At 36.2% G+C, this 24,344-nt stretch overlaps 1 protein-coding gene across 2 annotated transcripts; it reads right to left on the bottom strand.

Annotated features, from left to right (window-relative positions):
- Positions 1-1,849: 1,849 nt before the first annotated feature.
- ACMSD (aminocarboxymuconate semialdehyde decarboxylase) lies at positions 1,850-23,271 on the bottom strand. Of its 2 annotated transcripts, XM_057366541.1 has the most exons (10): positions 23,117-23,270; positions 20,088-20,132; positions 17,360-17,456; positions 13,882-13,931; positions 12,343-12,579; positions 10,167-10,260; positions 8,505-8,600; positions 7,872-8,044; positions 2,400-2,498; positions 1,853-2,234 (listed from the first exon to the last, which is right to left on the bottom strand). In XM_057366541.1, the coding sequence occupies exons 1-10, from the start codon at positions 23,171-23,173 to the stop codon at positions 2,172-2,174; spliced, it is 1,011 nt and encodes a 336-aa protein (XP_057222524.1). In that variant the 5' UTR covers positions 23,174-23,270; the 3' UTR covers positions 1,853-2,171. The 2 variants fall into 2 exon arrangements, with proteins under 2 accessions (XP_057222522.1, XP_057222524.1); XM_057366539.1 differs by lacking the exon at positions 2,400-2,498 and having other exon boundaries at positions 1,850-2,234; positions 23,117-23,271.
- Positions 23,272-24,344: the final 1,073 nt, after the last annotated feature.

The raw sequence follows: 24,344 nt of genomic DNA, 5'->3' as shown, positions 1-24,344 counted from the left end.
CAATGTGCTCTTTTACAACTTCAGTGCCAGTTTTATACAAGCAGTTGTAATTTTTTAACTAGACCCAACTAGAATACTGATGCAATGTACAGATGTGTAATGCTGCACAGACGAATTACTTGCCTGATCTTCCCAAATCCACACATCTTTTAAGATCTTGCATATGCAGACAAAATTTAACCACAAAGACKTGTAATTAGGAGCTGATCTTTGACTTCCTATTTTTGTGTCTGTAACAATTGAGGTACAAATGTTTTACCTCATTGTTTAAATCAYCATGTAAAGCACATGGAGTTTGGGTGCTCAATTTATATTTTTTATTCCTGCAGTAATTGGTGGAGGAGTATTAAGAATGTTGTCATCTGACTGCAATTCTAATTTTACATTAGCTTTGTTAATGAAATGAAAAGGAAAATGGAGGTAAGATTATATATATATCCCTGTCTTAAAAAACATAACATATCAAGAATAAGTAGAATATCATTAAATAATGACAGTGCATAATGAATATGATTTATGCAGGGTATGCACGTTAATTAACTCCCATGCAGAGTGCTGCAGTCACCCATTTAGTCACAGGTTAAAGTAATTAAATACTGTTCTTGCTATTGGAGAGGTTCCAGACCTTGGTCCCCAAAGATGTGACATTGCATTTTCACTAACTTAGCTGGTTTCATTCATAAAAAATTGAAAATTAATCCARTTAAAATGTATTGGAGGAATCACAATGTGTTTTCCTTTTAAATCCATCTGTGAGATTAATGTATGCTGAAGGGAAATACTATATGAGAATGAAGTTGCCTTTCAACTTTGAAATTAAATTGAAACAATCTGGTAGAAAAATTGTATACACTCAAAACTCAGTGCTTTCATGTGGATAGTTAAATGAAAAAAGTCAACAAAAGTGAACCTGAGGACAATAAATATTGTTAAAGCTATTTCCTGGGTCTTCTTTTCCTCTTACATAAAAATTTTATAACATAAGCCTGAGAGCCGCTGACTCCATCAGCTCCAACAACTGCACAAAGCACTTTATTTGGGGTGGGTTTGACACTGTAAAGAAGGACAAAGCTTTCTTTGTAGTCCAACGGAGGCTGGGATCAGAAGAAACTGCTGGTGTTCAGCATCCTTCAGGTTCAGTCTGTGACAGCGATGGCCAGAGCTGAAAACAACTTCTGTCTGATACTGTTTGCCTGGAATGTTCCAAGACTGAGCAGAAGAATGGTGACATCACACGTAACCAGCAAATGTTCCCTTGAGAACAAAGACTAAGTGCTGATCTGCATTTTTCTGACTGGTACAAAATCCTCTCGGGAGGAGGATGCCTGTGCACTCACTGGATAATCAGGAAAGCCTGTTTCAATCAAAAGTGTACAAATCAAACCATCTTTCCATTCCTACAGCAAGACTCAAACTAGATAGAGCATTAGCACTTCAGCATTTAACATATCCAGCCTTACTTTTAGGAAATATTTTTTAGGGAATAGAACATTAACCCGTGCAGTTGCTAAACACTGGTATTTGTTTTGACAGTGACAATGACATACCAAGTATTACCCACATAAATACATTATTTCTGCACCTACAACCATATTGTTCAAATTGTTTCTAATGAATAAGTTCCCAGTGGTGTAGGTGGCAGCTAAAATGTAAAGTCCCCACACAGACCTTTTCCATCCTATCACAACATTGACAAAGCATGAGTGCACCTGCAGTGCTGAGCTGAGTGTGGTGTGCTGTATCTTCCAGYAGTGCCATAAAGGCATCAACAAAGTTCTATTTTAATTCTGTTTCAAATTCTGTTTGTCCATCATAACAAATTTAGAAATGCAGTGGGTATATAATTTTCTCAGCTCCTTTCTTCCTGAGAAACAAGTCATAATAGCATGGCATTGATTATACTTCACAGATTCTTATTGCAACTGCAGAAGAGGAAATCACTGCTTTATTATTAAATCAGAGATTTCAGAATTGTTTAAAGCCAGCCAAGATCCACGGGCAATACCTGTGCATATTTATTTCCAGTACCCTTGTTTTTGTTTTGGAAATAACAGGAGACTKCCAGATACTTGTGAATTTTATTTTTCATGTGTACAATTGCAGGTGCCAACAGAAGTAACCCTAAGGATTCAGCAATATTTCTGAAGTTGAGCCTCTTTAGTACTCCAAAATTATTCAAATTGTTTTCTGCTAAGACCCAGAAATTCCAGAGCATTTCCAGCCTTGAGTTTATCCTGTAAAAACAAAACACACATATATGTTTAWGCTTAACTCATATTTAACTCTCCCAGTCTTTGCAGAAAGCAAGAGTACTACACTGATTTTTCAGTGTTTTATCTCATGTCTCAAGCCAGAGACTTAAAAAGGAAGGAAAACTCCCTCAAATGTAAAAATCATACCTTCTGTTTATGGTTAAAATCGTCCATGGAATCAATTAATTTTCCAGGTTCCAGTTCCCCAAGTGGAAAAGGGTAATCTGTCCCCAAAATAACTTTGTCCTGGTAATAACGAAAAAAAAAAATTGTCCACCCAATTCAGAAAATATGCTTGGATCTGCAGTCCTGAATTTGAAATTTTTGGCTAGATACACCCACACAAATTTAAAATTATCTATGAGTAAGAAGAACGTGTAATAAGAAATACAAAACAATAAAAACTATCTTCTCTGTGATACTTTCAAGGATGTAATAATGGCAACGGGTACTACTGAAAACATGATACTGTGTAGAACTACTACAAACAGATTTTTAAAAAGTATTTTATTTAATTTAACTGGTATTCAGCTTCAGATAAGAAAACCTATATCTCACGTACAAAATTTCATGTATTTCTGGAAGTCTTTTAAATGTCATTGTCTTTGAGTGGGATATTAACTGTGGGTTTGAAATATGTGCCTGAAAATATGAGTGACAGGATATGAATTGTTTTTGAAAGTAAGTCAGTGCAAAAAAAAAATACAATAAAAATCTGTGGGCAACATCCCTGTTATCAGAGATGAAAAGAAATAGGCAGATCCTCAATAAGTCCACATAGTTACAGGCTCATTTTCTCTCTGGAATGATATTTTCCCATTTTCTCTGCCTTGGAGAGTGCATACTGCCAACTTTCTTGATTTTATCAAAAGTCTGTTTTCCTTTAGGCTTCATCTCCTGCAGACAGGAGTATTTGAAAAATCAGAATTTTCATTAAAAACGTTTGGTTTAAAATGTCTAATGGATTTAAAGTTATAATGATGGATTTTAGACACTTGCTATAATGTTTGAACTCTGTTGCCAGAGTTCAATACTGAAATAAAGTGAAGAAAACATCATTCAGTTATTTTCTGARATGGCTTTTCTTATTGTCAAATCCTTTTCAAAAAAAAATTTAATCTCCACTAGATGTCACCCAAAAGTCTCTGAAAGAACCTGCACCAACCTTTACCCAAAATCTAAGCAGAAGAGACAYATTCTATTGTTCTGTCCTATATTGTTGTGTTCTAATTTATTATAGAAAACTTRCCATAAGATTAGCATAGAAGAATTTATACCCTCTGTCTAATAAATCCAGTTCTGAGCACAGATTAAACAAAATAGATTTGSATGGGTGCACTTTTAAACAGCTAAATATGTTCTTTTATTTCTAATCAATTAAATACCAAGATGTTTTATTCAGGTWGGAAAAACAAATGTGATGTGTATCATGATAAAAAAAAAACCCAACCCAAAACCAGACCAGKTTTATATGAGAAAGTGGATTTCCAAGTAAAAGAGAAAGAAACATAGGATTTGCCCCTCTGTTTACTAGGGAAGGTCAGGTAAGACAGGAACATTTGTACATCTTTATTTACATCTCCTATATACTAAACCAGAAAGAAATCTCACACCCTCACTGGAATTATATGTAGATCTGTTTTTCTTTCCCTCTATATGAAAGTATTTCACCGCTAATCATGGGATCTATTCATTAGTATTAAATTAGGAGCTGTAAATCAGTAAGAAAAATTTAGAAGCAGCATTCTTGCTGTGCTACCAGTGATCTTAGGCTGTTCATTTGTACTCTTTGARCTTCAGTTTTGTACCCATCTATAAAATGGGGTTGCAATTCCTGTGTTTAGCAACCAGCTTCAGAGAAGTGCTGTGAAGCCTCTGCGATGAATAATGCTCCTGCCATAAGGGATGCACTGTTATGTTATTCCAAACTGTATTAACAAAGTCAGTTTTCCCTGGAAGACTTAGAGGTCAATTCCTTAATTAGCACATCTCTCCTATTAGCAAGATTTTTTAACATGGGGCTAATGACTAACCTCAGTGGACCTTGCTACTGAGCACAACTTTTTTGTAATAGGAACCCAAATCTGAAAATGAATCTTGTGGACCTTAAAGCATGAGTTCATCCTCTTACATAAGGAAAAATTGTATTTGCCTTGAATCTCACCTTGTTTCCTGCACTTGRGATACACCTCAAAAAAAGTCCAGAATGCTTTAGCCAGTTCAGCTCCAACATCTGGCCAGAGAATGCTTTACCTTTGGGTGAAGGCTCTTGAGGAATCACAATGGGGAAGTTTTTGCAGAGATACACTGAACCATTTAATCCCATGTCAACCCAGTTCTTCACTTTTTGTAGAAAGCAATGTTAGGGATTTTGTATTTATATGTATTCACCTCATGCTACCTCATCACAGGAGGAGCAAAGGACTGCAGCCTTATTCTTGCTCAGAAATGTGTATTTCTRCTTCCATCCCCAATTAACCTGCACCCCAAACTAAAAAGGGATGAATTAAAATGGACACAACACATCACGGCTGTCAGTGGATTTTAATATTGATCAGCTCAAGGCCAGCACGCTCCACCCTGTGCCAGGCAGGGGCTGTTCCCCAGGGACCCACAGCCATGCCCAAGCACATCTTCACACACACTGATGCCCTTCCTGCACAGCTCGGAGCTGYTCTCTGGAGAGCTGGCCTATTTCAAACCTCCAGCTCACAAAGTWACAGTGTCATCCTCCAGGCTCCATCACATTGTTTTCAGCCCAGCAATTATTAATCTTATGTGTGTTACTCASCTAACACATGACTGCACTGAAAGCATTGAGRTAYTTGGCATTTCTTTAAACATTTGACTCATGGAAGGGTGTTATGTGAGAATGTCAACTTCCCTTACAAAAAGAGAGAACTTTTTAATCTTCATGGTTATAAAGTGAAGTTTGAAATTGTGATGTGAATGTTTTTGTTTTCAAGGATAAGATGCCTTAGGCTATGGAAAAAAGAAAGAAAGTTCTCCTGAGTCTTAAAAGCATTCATGTTTTTGGTGTCTGAGTCATGACTTCTCAGCACTGGGATTCCACCTGGTATACTGTTTGAGCTCAAAATACTCAGAGGAGAGTTAAAGAAGACACTAACATCCTCTGTACTATGCTGGACAAATTTAATGTGTTAATACTCTTAATGTTAAACRTCTTTTGACARAATAAATAAGACACTAGAGAAGCTAATAGTGGCTTCTGGATTAWCAAATTACAGTCCATAATCTCTCCTCAAAGAACTAAATTCGAGTTGCAATGACTAATCATGACTAAGGACCCGGGTCAATGTGTATCTTCTTAGGGTGAAAGACAGAGTAATTAAAGTGTGGTGCAAAGACTGCAGCTTTCCCACAACAACAGTAATTTAGAACAGCCTTGAGATGCAAAGCAGAAGTGCCTTGAGACTTGTGTGCTACACAATTTCAAACAGAAAARAAGTTCAGTTCTTCAGCAATGGATTCACCATCCTGTTTTTCTTCCCCTCTTGCTTTGCTCTTGTCATCTACAGTTCAGTTTAGCACATTCAGATCACAAAGAGAATCTGTGGTCTCAGCCACGCTGAGTCACACAGCTGCTAATTTACCARGGTCTTTCTAACATTGGCAAAACATGTTTCCCAATATTTTAAAATGGGTAGAAAGAAACAAGTGGGTGATCTTTTCTCCTTGCACAGGCAATTTAAAATTCAAGAGCTATACTCATCCTTTTGTACTAGAACTGCATGTACAACAAAAATATACTTGGCATGAGCATGGTCTGGAGTTGGGGAGATTTCTCAGAAAAGGAGGTAACAGAGGCAAGTGTTGAACTGAAATGTCCATAAGCCTTTGGGTGTCTTGTAAATGGATGTGTGCATCACACCCGGTAAAACTTTAAAATATATTGTAGAAACCACCTTGAAGCACTTGCTTACTCTAAGCTACAGGTAGATTCAAAAGATAATGCACAGTAAAAACTCATGGCTGTTGACCATGATATATTTACTGTTTAGAGGCTGGTAACAGAAATTTGAAAAAATCAGTGTTGGGCTGAAAAAATCAGTCCTAGGATTTTATGAGTAACCCATGTGATAGCTGAAAGTTCATCCCTGGCACAGAGACGGTAAATACCCACTGATGTTATAAGAATTTCCACTTGAGTTAATACCCACTGATGTTATAAGAATTTCCACTACTATCAGCTTATTAGCAGGTCATTTGTAAGTGAATTGACCTGGGCGTTATCTTACTTGTTTCTAATGGAATTAGGCTGCATGGCAGTTTCTTTGCACATTTTATGGGGCTCCTTCCATAAACCTGTTTTTGGTTCAAGGTGGGTTTAAGAGAAAAGATATTCTGTCTCCACTCCTTAGAAATGCAGTGTTACTCTATTGTACATATATATACATACTACACGAAAGTTTCTATACTATTGTTTCAACCTGTATTTGTGCTGTCACATGGTTGAATTTTCCATGACTCTTCAAATGCAAAGTTTTCCTAAAAGGTACAAATCCTGCAGGGGAACTTCAGGCAGAAGTTCAGTCTCAAAGCTACACATTTTCTTTGCAGCACAAACTGAAAACCCACAGATTTTAAAGTGTGATACTCAGAGTACCACAATAATGAAAGCAATAGTGCTGCATTGTTACTCTTGTCTGGCCTAGGCAAGTCACTTCTGTATMAGTTCTACTGCAGATTTATTGCAGTAACCTGTTCAAAGTATTAGATATAAAAATGGKAAATCAACAGGTTCTTTTCTGTAGAAAAAAAACCAATCAGCTGAGTGGTGTTTGTGAACTTTGATCATGAAAGAGGCCCTGATGACAACAACAGCCCTATACCATGTGAGCCTAGAAATTGATGTACAGGAAACAGGACTGCAATTGTTGAGACAAGAAAATCCCTGTCAGAGCTTGCATTTCTGATGTGGTAGATGTCTGGCTCYGGCTGCAGACACTCCATGAGTTCCAGAGATCAAGACAGGTCTCTTACTGATTTGTAGTGATCCATYGGAAGCTGGCATGAGTGATGCAATCTTCAATCCCTTCCTGAGCATTTACTAAGGAGAAGAGATTATTTGAATGTTTTGGGATTTTTCTGTCTTGTACTGCACCTTATTTAAACAGGTGGCTAAACAACAAAGATTTCTTTATGAATAACAAAAGTATTTTTGCAAACCTAAAATGTTTARTGGTCTCTCTGAGGTCTCAAAAGAGTTTTCCTTATTATTGATAATTTTTCTGTATGTAACTTCTCAAAGGTGAAATACAATTTTTTTTCTTCAAGCATGTACTTGAATTGGAAAATTAAGCCATTTAAAACCAAGACTCTAAACTGAAGCATCTTTGCTTGAAGTCCCATCCTGAACAAGCTTACAGAAGGAGCTAGCCTCATGAAATCAAGGTTGATAGTGCATGACTTCCTGGATTAAACCCACCATTTCAATAAATCCATAYAGTAAAAGCATTATCAACATGGCAGAAGCCCATCAGTTTATTCCAATGGGTGAAGATGTTGTCTTTTTCCTTTTTYCTTCTTCTYCTTTWGCTGTTTCATAGAATATTAAATGAAGAATGACTCACCCACTTCTGGAAGCATTAAACTCACCTCTCCTATTACACTTGTTAGCAGCCTTAGTGCTCCACGATCGTGGACAAGAGAGTCTGTGTAAAATGAGCCAAGGTATTTTCTTGGATCCACCTTATTATCCATGGCACACAAATCAGGGCGCACATTGAACCCATGGGAGATTCGCCCCACTGTGTATGGAAAAGCTCCACCTGCAAGAAGAAATTTTTACTAACAGCAGCTAAAAGAATGAGGGAAAAGAGCCACATTATCACCAAAGATCCGTAAGTTTTACTATCAGCTCTTAAGAAAGTGCTCTGCACCAGCAATTTTTTATTCCTTTACCCTCATTAGCTTMTTTGTCTATTTTTTTGACCTCTTCACTACTGTGATGCTCAAATTCCTCCTGCTGCTTCCTCGCCCCTTTCCTCAAACCACCTGCTGCCTCAYCTTCCTCCTTGTTTCCCTGAAAGGCTTTTGTAACAGTTCAAACTCTGCAGGCTAGAGAGTGTTCATAAAAGCAGCTGATCTGTCAGGCTGTCTTCTTTGGGGCAATAGTGCTCAGCTGGTGGCAGGCTTCATGTGGTAACCCCATTAGCTGGGATGCCAGAAAATACACCTGTACCATGCTCAGCCAAAGAACAGGAGTTTCACATGGTGCACACTACTCACCTCCATGTGCAAAGCAGACTTTCAGCTTAGGGAATTTTTCAAAAATTCCTCCCATAATCATGGAGCAAATGGCCATGGTTGTTTCTGTTGGCATGCCTATGAAGAAAATACAGCTTGATTGTATAAGAGCTTTACTTTTAAAACTTTTTACTTGATTTTTAAATGTTATTTTAATTTTCTTCTCTTAGCCTTGAGCCTATTGAAAAAGTAACAGTTGAGGGGCAGCTGCCAAAGGTGATGCATTATTTCTCCTGAAGGGCAGAGTTGAACTTAATTAACTGAAATGAAGACAGAGGCCTGGAAGTGGAGGTCTTCTGACTTTTAAGTCTGGTTTTTACTCTATACCATTAGGACAGATGACAGGCAGGTTGGGCATGTCCTGAAATACCCAGTACAGGCCTGATTCCCATCATCCTTGCTCAAAGCCAARCCTGCAATAGGCCAGGGTGTCTTCTTACCTGCACTTGTGGACTTCWTTTGTGGGGAAACGAACAGATATATTGGTGGATATTCCAGCACAGATTTGGGCTTTAGTTATGACATGATGCCAGTTCCTACAGTTAGAACTAACCTGTCTCCCTCTCTGCTGCTGGCTGAGTTGGATGCCCAGTGTTARGACCAGAACAGGAATTTAGGTTCCTACAGCAGGCTTCTGAGCACACTCAGTGTGTTTAGAATATCATGCCATTTCAAACACATAACTTCAGACATCCACCTTGAAATTAGGAAATGCATTCCCTTCATCTGTGGGGAAAACATCACCTCTCCAGTGCAAAAGTTTATTTTTATTAATATTTTACCACAGGCTCAGAGGCAAAGGCTTGTTAGGCTCAGTAGGAAAATATTTATACTTGGTTAAGTAAATGCAATAATTTTATTCTCTTCTTAAATCCGTGTTGTTGAGCCTGCTCTGATTAAGACTAATTGATAYTGTTTTAAGATAATGCACTGGTGACTGGGAAGATTTTCCTGAAAAATTGCAGAATGTTTATTATATGTATATTGTGTGTTTTTCAGAACTGGTGGCAGCGCAAAAACATGCAAAACAAATAAATGCAAAACAAAATATTTGAGGGGTAGAACCAGGTCTATACATTTCTGGGTAGCAGAATAACCCCGCTCCTCTTATTCAATGATATGATTTACCTATCAGGCTGAGGAAAAACAGATACTAGATAATATTGTGCATCTACGGAGAGCTTTCAAAGAATATGWTATTTCAGATACAGTTGATGTAAAGTTAGAATTATTTCCTCTCTGAGCAACCTGTTTCTAAGAAATAACCCAAGAAATTCTAGGAAGTAATGCTTAGTTTTGCTTACTCTTTCATTTATTCCTGTTATTTTTGAGGGGCCAATATCTAAGATGATTCACTTCTTCCTAGTTAGYTGCTCTTTGTACTTAGGACAAAACAGAATACTATATTCTGTTACTAGTCTGAATAATTTTAATTCTAATATTTAAAAGAGAAACCAAACAAGCTTAGGAACACATAAATGCTGAATTTACACAACAGACTTAATCATAATACCAGACTTATAAAGAAAGGTTTGACAGAAAAACAATGCAATTTTTCCCTATACTTGAGTTTTACTTGGCAACAATCTCCTGGGCATAATCCAGTTCATAAATCTAGGCTAAGAAAAGTAAATATACACTTACCTATTAGCCAGGGAAACCAATATTTGGCCATCCTCCCATCTATCTGCATGTCCCAGGGATGCACAAAGAGACAGCAATTTAATTTTTCAGCAGCCTGCAGCAAAAAAGGAAAAGTCTAAATTTTGACTAATCATCCCAAAGTGCATCTTASATCTTAGTCATGCTTTTAAATGACCTGCAAATCTGTACTGAGCAGTAGTACTAGTAATGAAAATAGGCCCAGAAGTAAGAACTATAAGCAATAGCTGGCTCTATTTACTCCTCTGGGCCACATCCCAAAATCCTCACTCAGTTTCACAGCTCTTTCTGTGACTACRGGACTGGAAACATAGATGGTAACAACTTTTTAGTAAGCCAAGTGTTTCTCAGAATAATGCAGTATAAAAACACTTTTCCAGCAGTGTTTTTCAGTCATCCTGTAGTATAAAACTCAGTTCAAGCAAACATTCTTTTGGTTTCATTACACATTCTCGTAATGTCTTAWGGAATCATTTTAGGATAGTTTTGCAGAAGTGTTCTAGCTGCATTCAGAGATTTTCACTGAGTTGCACTATATTTGTCACCTTTGGCCCTCTGCCTGACTTAAAAAAAAGTTAAAATTATTCCTAATCCTTTCTAGGATTTCAAAATCTGACTGTATTCTGATCAATAATCCATCTCTATGCAGTTCTGGWAATTTTTCCCAAACTACTGACATCTTTGGAAAGGAAAACAGAAGAACAGTGTTGGATGCTGATTCTGACTGTGTAATTTAACTGTGTGCTTAAAWTTAAATACACAGTCATCAGAGCCATTCATATGCTTAACCAGGATTTAACAGCTTCGTTTTGTCAGATGTATTTCTGGACATGCTCTTGTTGCTAAGGAGATTATCACACATTTGAAAAATTTGGGTTTATTTACCCATACATGCATAAATAAAAGCTGCAACTTTTGGATCAYGGAGAATAATTGCCATCTACATTTGTAAACTAAAAATAGCAATTCAATAAATGGCCTGGTAGTTTGACAAAGTTCATTATCCAATATGGCTCAATTTCACAATCTGTATTATCCAGAGATGTTTCTAAAAATGATAGAAGTTACTTSCTACATGTGTGAAACATAAGCTGAAGGATGTACAGTAAAAGAGAGAGATCCCAGAAAAAGAGAGGGATCTTAGTAGCGGAGACATGGATTTACTGGAGAGAGTCCAAAGAAGATGRAGGGACTGAGCATCTCTCCTCTAAGGAAATGCTGAGAGAACTGAGACTGGCCCCGAGAAGAGAAKGTTCTGTGGAGATCAGGGAACATCAGGTTGCCCAGAAAGACTGTGGAGTTTCCATCCTTGGAGATATTTAAAGCCCTCTGGGCAGGGTCCTGAAGATTCCTGCTTCAGTGTGGGTTGGTCCAAGTGGCCTCCAGAGGCCCCTGCCAACCTTGGCCATCTGTGATTCCATAAATGTGAGCACCTCCAAAAGCAGATGTTGGTATCTGAGTCTATATGGRCATAAAAACAAATAATCCAGGTGCTGCACCATCAGGGTTTTGGAATAAATTGAGTGTCTTGTAAAATGACCTCCATGAATCAATTCCAGGCTGACAGCTCAAATAGCTTGTGAAACACATACAGAATGTACATTGATTAAACCCCTGATCTAGACAAATGAACACTCTCATCTGGACCTCAGCCTATTGAAGAAATGCAATCTATAAATTCATTTGGTAATCAACACATTCAGTTTGGAACTTTTGGTCCTATTTACGTAGTTCTGTGTGGTACTTTGATACTATAGGTGTCTGATACCTATAGTATAGATTTACCTATACCTATATTGATTTACCAATTATTTCAATAGGATTGGATATACTAACTAACACAAATGCAAACAGGGCAGAAATGCTTTATTTGATATTGCACTTATCCTCACAAATCAAGAAGGCAGATCTACAGTGAGAATTCATATAATAAACCAAAATTTGTTATTCAGTATTATAAAATACGTTTCACAATGTTCATGTAGCATTATTGCCATTACATGCTGTAATGAGTTATCATTTACAATTAAAGCTSAGTCTCTCTGATCACTGAGCAGATTAGAAGGCTCAAATGATGACTGAATGTGCTCCAAGATATTTTTAGAAAGATTTCCATGTGACAGAATTCCCCCAAAGAAGGAAAAAAACAGCTACTCACAGCATAAATATTGTACAGCTCTGGGGCATTCAGGTCCCACTCGTTGACATGAGATCCTATCTGCACTCCAGGAAATCCAAGTTCCTTCACACAGCGATGCATTTCCTTCACAGCCAGGTCTGGAGCTTGCAGAGGTAACGTGCCCAGCCCCACAAACCTCTTGGGGTACTTTTTTACTGTAGCAGCTAAGTCATTATTTAATATCTGGGCGAGATCCAAAGTATCCTGAGGTTTGGCCTGGTAAGATATGAAGCAGAATAGTAAATTTAAATACCGGTCTCAAGTGTTATCATGTGTGGAAGGTATTGGATAAATGTCACTGCAAACAACTGATAGACAGGGATTGAACTCAAATTTGCTTTATAGTTCTGAATAGCTGGAAACCAGTAGGCTAAATTTTGCCTTGCTTTAAAACCTCTGGGTACAGTTCTGCTTCTTCTCTTGAATATTTTATCAATTGCTGCTGCTTTTGCTGCTCAGGGTGAGTGTAATAAAGCCCAGGGTGCTGATGCACATAAGTACCTGATCTTTTGTGTAAAGCAGTCCCCTGGTTTTGTTTATCCCCATGCAAAAACCTCAGTATATAATTTTTATACATAGCAGTGAATATTTACTTTCCTATTACTGGAGCTGAAAAAATAAAAATAAGAAATGTGAAATGCTGGAACATGAGAATTAYACAGAGAAAGCTTCAGCAAACTTCTCTAACATTTAGAAGGAGATAACAGCCATAATTCTAATAAGGAAAGTACAATATCCATACAATCAATCTCTGTTTTTTCACCCCCAATACATATTTAATAGAAATATTCCCTTAGATACTGGAACAAAATTTTAAAGTGATGTTACTAACAAGAAATTCTGACTATCAATTGTATGTCTTACATGTGGGCTTAACACAATGGTTCTTTATGCACATATCCATTTACATTTATCTATAAACATMTTGACCTGTACATATTATGCTAAACAGTCAAATTGAGAATGTATTTAGAACAACATTTTGCTAGGATTTATCTTAGCCTGTTTTTATTGCTTTGAAGCATTCAAGATTGCCATAGGGGGAACATAGTAACTTAAATTTGCTCCTGAATTTTAAGGTTCAAAGCATTCTARGTTAATGAGTCCCATGCCACATTTAAAACAGAGTGGGACAAGGCCACAAATACTCTTCTATGTGTTTTTTTTAATGAGAAAATACTGATTGGTATCTAACTTTCATGGAACCTACACATATATGTCTACCTGCTAACCATGGATTCATGTTGTATAATTTTTTTCTGTTTCCAGCTGCCCTCATATGGCCCCCAGAAAAAAAATCAATTGTTCGCTCATCCTTTCTCACTGTGTATACTCCAGAGTGGAGCTTTGCCAGGACATCCTGCAGACATCTTCTAATACCTGCCCTCCTTTCTTGCCTTTTGTTTACCACAGCAGAACAATTGTGACTATTTCAATCACCTAATTTATAAGAACACGCATTTGTATTTTACAAATGTTGCTACATRTGAATTCCAAAATATGTTAGTAGGAACCTACCCAGTAGCTGAACATTACAGGGACTGTGGACAGCACTTGGACGGTGACTCCTGAGTAAGAAAAAGCAAATATTAATGTTTYCTTTTTTGTTGTTTTTTTTAGATAAAATATTACACATAAGAAAATACTTTGGTTTGAGAGGCAGAATGCAAAAGCTTTAATGATAAGAAAGAGTAATTGAACAGTGACATAGATGAACTCTTTTATTTTTTTAAATTAAAGATCATTGCAATAGATCTTGTAGTTTATTGGTTTATTAGGATTTGGATGTTTTTGCTAAGTAGAAAGGAAAAAACCACTTCCATAYTCATAGTAGATTATTTGTGAAATTAGTTCTTTGATTTTAGAAGTATTTATTATCATTATTATTATTATACTATTTATTAGTATGCACATAGTACATACAATTGAAATAGCAATAGTAATTTAGCATTACTCTCACATGTATGAAAGAGACACTAAACCAAAGAATACACTAACCCAAGTTTACTTTGGGGTCAATTTGTCATAATTATTGAATAAATAAATCAATTAGCTCAAAGATATACAACATTCTGTTAACAATGGTTGTTAAACAATGTTTTCCTAAGTATTCCCAAAGCTATATTGCATTAGGTTTCATTCATCTTGTGTCTGGACTGCTGAGGTTGTAAATATAAAAAAATCTGCCTGTATACAGAAATAAATTTGATGTTAAAAACAAAAAAGAATGAAATCCATGTTGTTTTGTTCCTGTTCAAACACAAATCTCTATCATAACTTTCTGTGTGACAGGTTAAAGGAGTGAAAACAACAAACCTGGCAGACAAACAAAATAAACAATAAACGCTAATTAAGACTTCACAAAATAGTTATATGTTTGGGTTTTTGGCGGGTTTGTTTTTGTGCGTGGTTGTTTTTGTTTGTTTGCTTTAATTTAACGTCTGTTTGTAATATTTTTGCACATWTCTTGTCATGCTTCAAAAAATTTAACTTGGTTGTTAGTAATGAAACAACTAGAACAAAAGATGGCAGAAAGAGCTCTAYGAGAACGAACTCTAGGAGAGCTCTGAGACAATGAATTAAAATGATTTATCCTTCTTCTYAGAAGTTTAAGTAGGAAATAAGAGGAGAAGCTGACTCAGATTGCTACAAGATCTGATTAATATTACGTACAGCAGCAATGGTTTAGCGGTAAGGATTAGTTCTGCAAAGTTACATAAATACTGAAGTACAGCCCAAATTGGRCTACCCACCAATATGGACACTTGATTAGTCTGTTAAGMACAYTCTCMATGTTTTCCACMATTAGCATTGTATCTGTTTGCAATCCATTTTTACACTTCTGAGCAAATAGAACATAAATCTTAAATGTAGATTTCCAAGCTGACTACTCCTAGACATTAGCTTTAGGAAGAAGAATCAACACAGAAAATCYTCTGCTTTTTTTGCCCTCTTCAGAGGGTTTTACAAAGGAGAAAATAACAAGAAAAGACTGTTAGGATGAACTGACATATTTTCTCAAACAAAATTGCAATGAATTGTGTCACAGAACTGTGATGTTAATTACTTTTACAGCTTGTTTTATTGTGTTACACGGATAGCATGTTTTATTGAGCGGATCAAGACAGAAGTATGTACATCAATTAGAYCTGGGACATATGATTAGGAGAGTTAATGGAGTCTCTTTGGTCCACTGGATACCATTTCTTATTACTGGCAAGATTTGTTGGGCATTGCACAAACAAAGCCTTTTAGCAACCAAGCTGAAAGTTATCTGAGTTAACAGTACCTTTCAGTGACTGATTCTAGTTTTGTTCAGCTGGGACACTCCTTGYATCTTTGTCCCAAAATTAGGCCATGTTTGGAGGTTAAATTTTTGTGTATAAGCTATCTCAACCTCTGTTACAGAAAGATGTCTTTGAATTAAGCAAATACAGCTTTTTAAACCAAAAGGGAATAAATGTGGTCCACATTCTTTATCATTAGCTGAGCAGTAAGAATGAAAGGATGAAAAACACCAAGGCCTTTTTTTCTACACATAATTGCCTGATGCCTGTGTGTCTGGACTGCTGTAATAAAAGGGGACATATTTAGGATACAAGTCACCAGATGGTGCTGTAACATACAGGTTTAGACTTYTATTTTAGCCAAGCAGCACTGTTTMGTTCATGAAGAAATATTGTGGTGTTGCTTTTATGATACATTTTCTTTTCTGGAGAGCTGCTGCAAAAATTTGAAAAAAAATCCTCCTGTGTTTTCCCTTTGTCTACAACAAATACATGGGGCAGAACTGTTTTGTAGAAACTTGCCATTATTGCTGAGGGAAATATCTGAAAGAGAAAGATGCCCAAAGGCTATTTATGATCCACTGTGTAGTGCAGTGATTTGGTAATCCCCAAAATCCCTGAGCTAACTCAGAGGAACATTACAGTCAAGGCATGATTCTATAATTCTGTGACAGGGCAGCACATTTCAAAGTTTGCGAAGACTTTCTAGCATTCCCATTTAATGTCTCATGGTTGGAATTTCAATTACTGCTTTTCCAGAGTGAAAATGAAGTAGTTGAAAGTTAAGTAGTTGAAAGTTGTGGAGGCTGATAAAGTCTGAGAGAAGGAAACAATAATCACAAAGGTGTTAATTATTAAATACCTGCTCTTTTGAGCACTGCAGGTGTTTGTTCCTTATAAAAAATTGGAGAAGATATTCAAGTTGTGTCTACTGGGAAACTGATGTAGGAACAATACAGGCCTCAGTCTAAGAAAAAATKATCTTTAGTAACATGGTATTTCTCTTAATAATTCTCTAATTTGGAAGGACAGTATTAATAAGAACTAGAGAAAATAATTGATCATACTAGAAGTCCCTCCCCTCATCCTCAGCCTCCCATCTTACCAACCTTATTTAGAGGCATGTGTGTAACACGATGAAAAATAAATGTACAAATTTGGCATCTGGTTAAGTTTCTAAACGAGGAAAACTATCTTTTCTGACAAAGTAATTATACCAGTTCTCTAGGCTCAGAGTGCTCCAGCAAAAACACAGAATGAAGTTGCAACATGGCTAAACAATTAGCAAAGAAAACAAACAAAATCCTGTGTGTAAAAAATAATATTATTAACATTTGGAACAAAAATGAAAGGGGTTCCTCCTTTCTGTGAATCACTTTTATATCTGGAATGTATGGTGCCTTTTCAAGTCCAGGGTCAATCACCCTTACGTATGTCAAAGAGTTCCTTAGGGCCTTAAATCCCACCCAAATTAATTATCTCATGTGGGGAATAGATTGCAACTGAGAATGAGAAAAGTTATAGGAACAGGTCGCATCTGAGTATAAAACATATAAATTTCCAATGACTTTCAACAGATTTAAACTGCTGAATTAGTGTGTTAAACTTTTTTTTTTTATGGTGCTTTTCAGCACTTTCAGATGCACTGGCAAAGAAGTTGCTGTTACTCTAAACGAGGCACAATAATTTGAATTCCTTCATGTAGGTACCTGACTGGTCCATCTCTTTAATCCGTACTTCTGGATCCCAGCAGTTCTCTTGAATAACTCTAAAAACCTTTCCATCCTTCATCATCTTTGCCTGTCCCTGTGAAATGACATTTTCATATATTATAAATGTGACAAAGTAGTACCTGCCAATTTATAGACTCTTGAGTATATTGTGCTTCCCACAGAAATTCAGTGGCAAAATTTTGATGTTTTATTTTTATTCAGTAGGTATTTTTAAAAAGACTATTTGAAAAAGAGATATTATTAAGAGTAATTTATAGTTCAGATTTAATTCTTCAGAATAAAAAAAAAAATCCCCTTCCTTCTGCTATGTGCATCTCTCTATGTTCAGAAAAGATATCAGGTACCGTAATCCAAGTTTATCTTCAAACCAAATTTCGACCTCAAAACAATGCTGTAGTTAAATCTGTGCTAAATTTTCCCTTTGGGTATGTATGTGTTCTTTTAAAGTCAATAGCATGACCATGATTCCAGTAACTACAGAAATAATTGTGCAACTCAGATAATTTCAGTCCAGTTATTTCTTATCACCAGTGATACTGAGACAAAAGGACACCTATTGTGCTGTCTTCAGATTATGTTTTCTCCTTGGGAAGAAAAAAAAGTATTGAAAAATTTGGGAAAAAATTCCCTATCAAAACTTAAACAYAGTACAAACCCATGACCTTGAACTAGTATAAAAGCTTTCTCATATGCCACCAATTTCCAGGCTTAGAAAGTTCAAAATGTTATCACAGTCATGAAATTTAATACTGTTCCTTTGTCAGCATGAGAATTTTTAAAACTTCATTTTTGGCTGATGTGTGAATTGTTCAAAGAGGTCGAGYGCTCACAGTGTCACCACATCAAGCAAATTGTCTCTTACAGGGAGGGAGCTGCTACAGACTCGTACAGACAGACACAAGAGGATTTCTGCTGGCACAGATGGGTGAGATACAATCCACCAACAAAGGCAAGGCCAGAGTATTCCTTGGYTGTTTGAAGGTGCTGTAGGGACAAATGGGAATGGATGAAAGTCAGAAGATCCCCTGAATGCTGTGCATGTGGGGTGGGTAAGTCATGCAGAAAATGCACTGGGCAGAGAACACGCTCCATCTGCAGTTAAAAATCACAGAGAAAACACAGCAGCTATTCCTTCACCTTCCCAGCCAACAGGAGTAAGGCAGTCTTGGGACCCTCTGAGAAATTCTCTCTCTCCAAATGCCACTTTATTTTTCCTCGCAAAATTGGTCTTACTTACTTTTTAATCTTTCTAAAGAAAAGCATTCTGTTAAATCAGAATATTTACTACTAGTATGCTCAGTCAGGGGGGGGGGTTTCTTCTTCTGAGAACCAAAACCATTCTTAACCTTGAATTTGTTATTAAGTCAATACATAATTCACAAATATACTGCCCTAATGAATATTTTAAAACCCTCCTCTACAAATCCAAGTGTGCTGCCTTGGCAAACTGTCAAGTTACTTGTTAGCTGTATCACAGGTTGGGAAAATTACTCAAAATATCACAACTACATAGTCCTGATCCCCTGGTGAAATAATTCAGGTTCTTGTAAAATTGTTTTTCCAACCTGACAAAAAGGTTTACTGTAGCCATACACTCAAATACATTAAGAGAAGTTTAGTGCATTGCTGCAGRTTGTCCAATAAACAAAAAATATTTGGGGTGTCAGAAAAAGGAAGAGTAGAACTGAGCATTGCATCACATATGAATAYATCACATGGACTTYACTATTCCRCTCTAATCTACACTTCTCTACTCTRTYCTGTTCTAAAAATTAACTAATATTTAATGTCTTAATTAATTTATGTGGAAATTAAGAGAGATTTAAAAATTAAGTCCAGCAGGTGGATTTGATTCAGAAAACTACATTTAACATTCTCCCATCACTGAACTACTCCATCACATCCCAAATAGCTCTTTTCAAATACTCACRTAATTATTTTCTTCCAGTTTGACCCTGATGCTTCTTCACAGAATGTTAAGGGAAAGCTTTGCATTTTTTGTAATCTGAAAAGTTAATATCCCCAGTCCCACACATCTGAACAGGATTTTATTGTGCTGTGCACTTTTTATCATGCAAAATTTCACAACGGAAGYAGGCCAGACAGAATTCTCTGCGAAGTGTGTAAGGCCATTACTGACTTGCCACAAAGTTCCTCTGGTAACTATTTTTAGCACGGAATTTTAGCCTCAGACCTGTAACAAACAGCTAAGTCACCAAAAATGGGTCCAATCCTTGTCATTCCTGCAGCTACCATGTATCCCAAAAGCTCTGCCAACCACGCTTTGGTTCTACAGGTGGCTTGTTCTTGTTTATTAAAATACTGATTCTCATACAGATGACTGCATTTAACTAAACCAAACCTACATGTAATCTGCTCTAGGCTGACCTATCTTACTGTAAGAATTTCTCAGAGCTATCCATTTCAAGTGTTACAGTGGGATGATGATGATGATGATGATGATGATGATGACGAATGTATATTGGTTCATACAAAAGAATATGAGTTTCATCTTTCAGGCAAAATGTTCTTTTGAGGCATATTAGAACTTGGGTGATACCACTTCATAGAAAATCCACCTCTAGAGAAATATATATCAAAGACAGAGCTAATCTTTTTGCCACTTTGCTTCCTAATACATTCACTGGAGTTTGTATTCCTGATGACAACACAAGATCAGCTCTGAGCACCAAAGAGCCCAAACCTTGCAGTGATGATCCAGCTGCACCCATCCACCGTATCCATATCTCTGTGGAGGAAAGAGGAAAAAGCCAGGGCTAGTTAGCTCYTTGCAGTAATAATATTAATAATAACAAAATAAAAATAATAATAATGATAATGATAATAGCAGTTCTTACAAAAATACCTCATTCAGGAGAAACGCATGCTCAGCTTTGAGCCTCATTGACTTCAGCAGAAGTGCTGAAGTGAAAATTGGACTGGACTAATGGTGTTTGTAGATCTGGAATTTCAGCACCCAGTTCAACAACATTTTAAAACAGTTGATATAAAAATGCTTAGAGTTGCTTACTATTGAGGTTCTCACTGAAATAATTTTGACATAGAAAATATTAAATTAAGCATCTGGCAGTGTGAAAATTGAGCTGACAACTTTCCAATCTGTGATCAGTTAATCATTAGCACAAAGAYGCATTGATTCCACTTTTCAGCTTCCATGATTCAGCAGCAGGAGTGAAGGTCAGCCTCTTGTCTATTAATATTTAAACAGCCAAGAGAAGCTAAAAAGGAGAAGCTTAGATGCTCATTGATTCTTCCAGAGAGATTCAGAATTGTTCATGCAAAAAATGCAAAGCCCACATAAGATGTTGATTTCCTTTTACTTTCATAAATTATCAATTAGAAAGGAACAAACTCTTGAAATCTCTGTGTGAAAACAACACTCAGAATTCCCATCTCTCTGTAAAGATAAATTTAAAAGGAAACTAAGTAAGAGCAGGCTTCTTTTCACCGAAGTGTAAACAATTTGGATGAAATCCTGAATTTCCTGTGATACCCAATCATCACTAAATGCCACTGAGAGCTTTCCTAATGTGAGTGTGCAGAGCCAAGCATCCTGACCTCAGCCAGAGATTCACTGACTGTGGCTGTGTGCTCTGTTTAACCATGTAGCTATGACGATTTTATTTAATTTTTACACGTATAGGTTTATACATACATAAAAATATTGAAATTTGGGAAAAATTTAATGAGTGATGGCTGATGAGAACTTTAAATTGACCCATGCTAATTGTAATTGTAAGGTGAACAGAAAACAAGTATGTTAAATGGGTACTGAAGGAGAACGTAGGCAATAGAGAAACTCATTGGTGTGATTTTGAGCTCATTTTATTCTTTCGTCCCCTCAGCTATTTGCTCTATGTATTGACAATCCTTACCTNTTTTTTTTTTAATTTTTTTTTTTTAAATTTTTTTTTTTTTTTTTAATTTTTTTTTTTTAAATATATTTCTATACTTGTGCTAGTTTCCTAGGCTGTTAAATCTTGACAACAGGATTTTCTAGATTGAAGGCCCAGCATTTACAAAGCTGGAAACAAGAAAGAAAAGTTTAGCACTGACTAAATCTGTGCATGTTAAGGTGCCTCATTGGTTTTCCTTGCATGGAATGGAGAGATCTGTGTTAATGGCTTGAATTTCCAAAACCCCCCAGGGAATTCTGAGAGTTGTTTTCAACTCTGAGCCCATTAATAAACCATTGAATTGCTCAGAACAGAGGGAAAAAAACAACCTAGCAGGTGGAAATTAAATTTAAAAAATTTGGTATTTGCCTCTTTATCTGAGTTTGAAGAAATGCAATACTGGCCTACAGTGTCCAACATTAGTGAATTTAGCCTTAAAGTATATCTGTGAAGATCAAGGAATTCTTGGGGTCATTTTAGCTTAGGGAATTTATTGACCTTTTAAAGTACAAACAGACAAAAATATATAATTWAAAAAATCCCCAACCATGTAACATCAGAATGAAGGAATTCTATAGGCATTTTAATGAAGTTATAGCACAAAGACAACAAAATCTGAAACAGGCAAAAGTAACCTGTCTTTGTAGTCTGGATATTTAAACTCCTTTACATTTAAAACAAACATTATTATTCTAAAAATAACAGTATCCTCACCAACATYATCCACTATATATGTGTTTTTCATCAGGAGCTCTTACTATACAAATAGGAAGTTCAAATAGATATTTATAAAAACCTTCCTAGATCAACAAGCAAATAGACATTCCTTTCCAGGAGGTTTTATGCAGAATGATTTTTCACAACTAATGAAGAAATAATCCTATGTATGTTTTTAATGCCAGGTTTTCTCATGACTTTTTTTCTAATATGCTCTTTAGRTTTCCCAGCTGCTCTCTCTCTTTAATATTGACTGAAACTGAACTGCTTAAAATCACAGAAACAGAGTTAATAGATATTAAACCCTTTAGATTTATTACATTGAAACCTAAATGACATTTTTCAGTCTCAAATACATTTTACGGATCATGAAAAATATTGCAGGCAAGAATAAATTTATTAATAATAATAATAATAATAATAATAATAATAATAATAATAATAATAATAATAATAATAATCTAAAAAATAATACCACCACCAAATACTAAAAGTTAACACAAATTGACTTATAGCTTCAGTGTTCTGACAACTGAGATTTTCTGTTTTTAATACAAATAGGCTATTTCTTTCCAGTAACTGAAAAAAATAACAGATATTAATAGAATTATCATCCTCATCAATTAACTCTACCTAGAGTGGCCCCACTGCCATTGAAGTGAATGACTTCCATGCCTGTGGATGTGAGATGTGAATGAATTTGTCTTAGTGAACATTAATCTTGATTAAGATTTGATTATTTTATTTAAAATAAAAGTGAGTAGCATTTAGGAACAGAACAGCTCCATTTCTATCAAGAAAATGAAATTTCTACCCTATCTGAAAACACAAAAAATCSAAGAAAAATGTAAAAATTGCTTTAGAATAAATAAAAAGTGGGGAACAGAGACCAGTTTTGCATCATTTTCCGACTGGGACTCTTGCTTTGCAAAGAAGTGCAATACAAATATTTTACAGCTGGAAAAAAAACCCCACCCCAAATTAGAAAAACACCCAGAGATATTTATGACAGAACCCTTCACTCATTTTTGTTTCAAAAATCACATTGGTAGAAATGGTTGCTGATAGCATAAGGCACTGAATATCTAAATCTCATTACCTTTTTTAGGTCAGGCCATTCCTTAGGTAGAATGTGGCTATGAATATCAATTTTCATTTTTGAAGTAGCAGAGGAGAAATACTCCTTCAATGCTAACGTTTTCTGTGTCAGTGCTGCTACCCCTCCTGTCCCTGGGTCACAGGTTATTCATTCTGGCAGCTGTCCAGATCCACCTGCTGCCTTATCAGAATGAGGTACAGTGGCCAACCAGGGAGCCCAATTCCAGAGGAGTGGCTCTCCAAAAGAACAAAGACTTGGAGCAGAAAGTCCCTGTTAATGCATAAACTGCAGCTGACTGAGGGCAAAGGGAAAATATTTGTTTATATTGGCGCTGTGAAGGGATTTATTGCACATGGAAATCTAAAATGCCGAAAGTAATTCAATAAAATTGAGTTAGAATAAATGTATTAAACATGCTGACTTGAATTCCCTCCTCTCTCCCTCTTAGGTTGTGAAATAATTTGTAGAGAGCATATCGTATCCCTTTGGCAGACAGTCACACATCCTCATCTATTCCCTTTTTTCTCTTGCATTTTCTTAAAAGTTATGTAACTCTCCTGCCCCCAAAATATTGAATTGTAGCCACATCTATGCTCTGCACTTTATTTCCCCCTCCTCATTATTGGTTCACTCAGGATATTTACACAAGCTACTGCATAATGGTGCTTACAGCCTCTCAAGCTGCCTCAATTATACTGCAATACATAGATGTATTTCAAATATAACAGCTTCTGCATCCTAAGTTAAGCTTAACTGGAGCTATTTCAGATTTYCTGTGAAACTAGATCTCATCTTTTGCCCTTTACTCAATTTAGAATTACACTTTGTTGCTCAAGATACCCTTGCTCTTTATTTGTGCTGTATTTTTGTCTGTAATTTATTCCCCCCGTAGTTTTATTTAAATGTATGTTACTCACACAACGTCCCCTTGTGAGTGTTTGTTAACCATTCCCTGTTTGGCTTGTTTTTTTTGATGAAAAATGCTGATTTTTTCCCCCCAAAGTGAAATGCTACTGAGAATCTTGCAACTTGAAATCAAGCATCTTGAAAAACAAGTGGRTCATTTGGTTGTATCCTTTTCCTGACTTCACTATTTTGTTTGGGCTTCTTAAAAAAGGAAAAAAAAAAAAAAAGATGGACACGTATTCCCCTGCTTGTTCACTCATTAAGCAACTCTGCTTTGGATTTAGTCAGATAACTTTCTTAAGAGTTATTTTTCATGTCAACT

This window comes from Malurus melanocephalus, unplaced genomic scaffold (assembly GCF_030028575.1).
Source record: "Malurus melanocephalus ecotype Western Australia unplaced genomic scaffold, MMel_1.1 scaffold_67, whole genome shotgun sequence".
Classification (NCBI taxonomy): domain Eukaryota; kingdom Metazoa; phylum Chordata; class Aves; order Passeriformes; family Maluridae; genus Malurus; species Malurus melanocephalus.
Note: the sequence above shows the minus strand (reverse complement) of the source record. Positions and strands in the feature narration are given on the sequence as shown.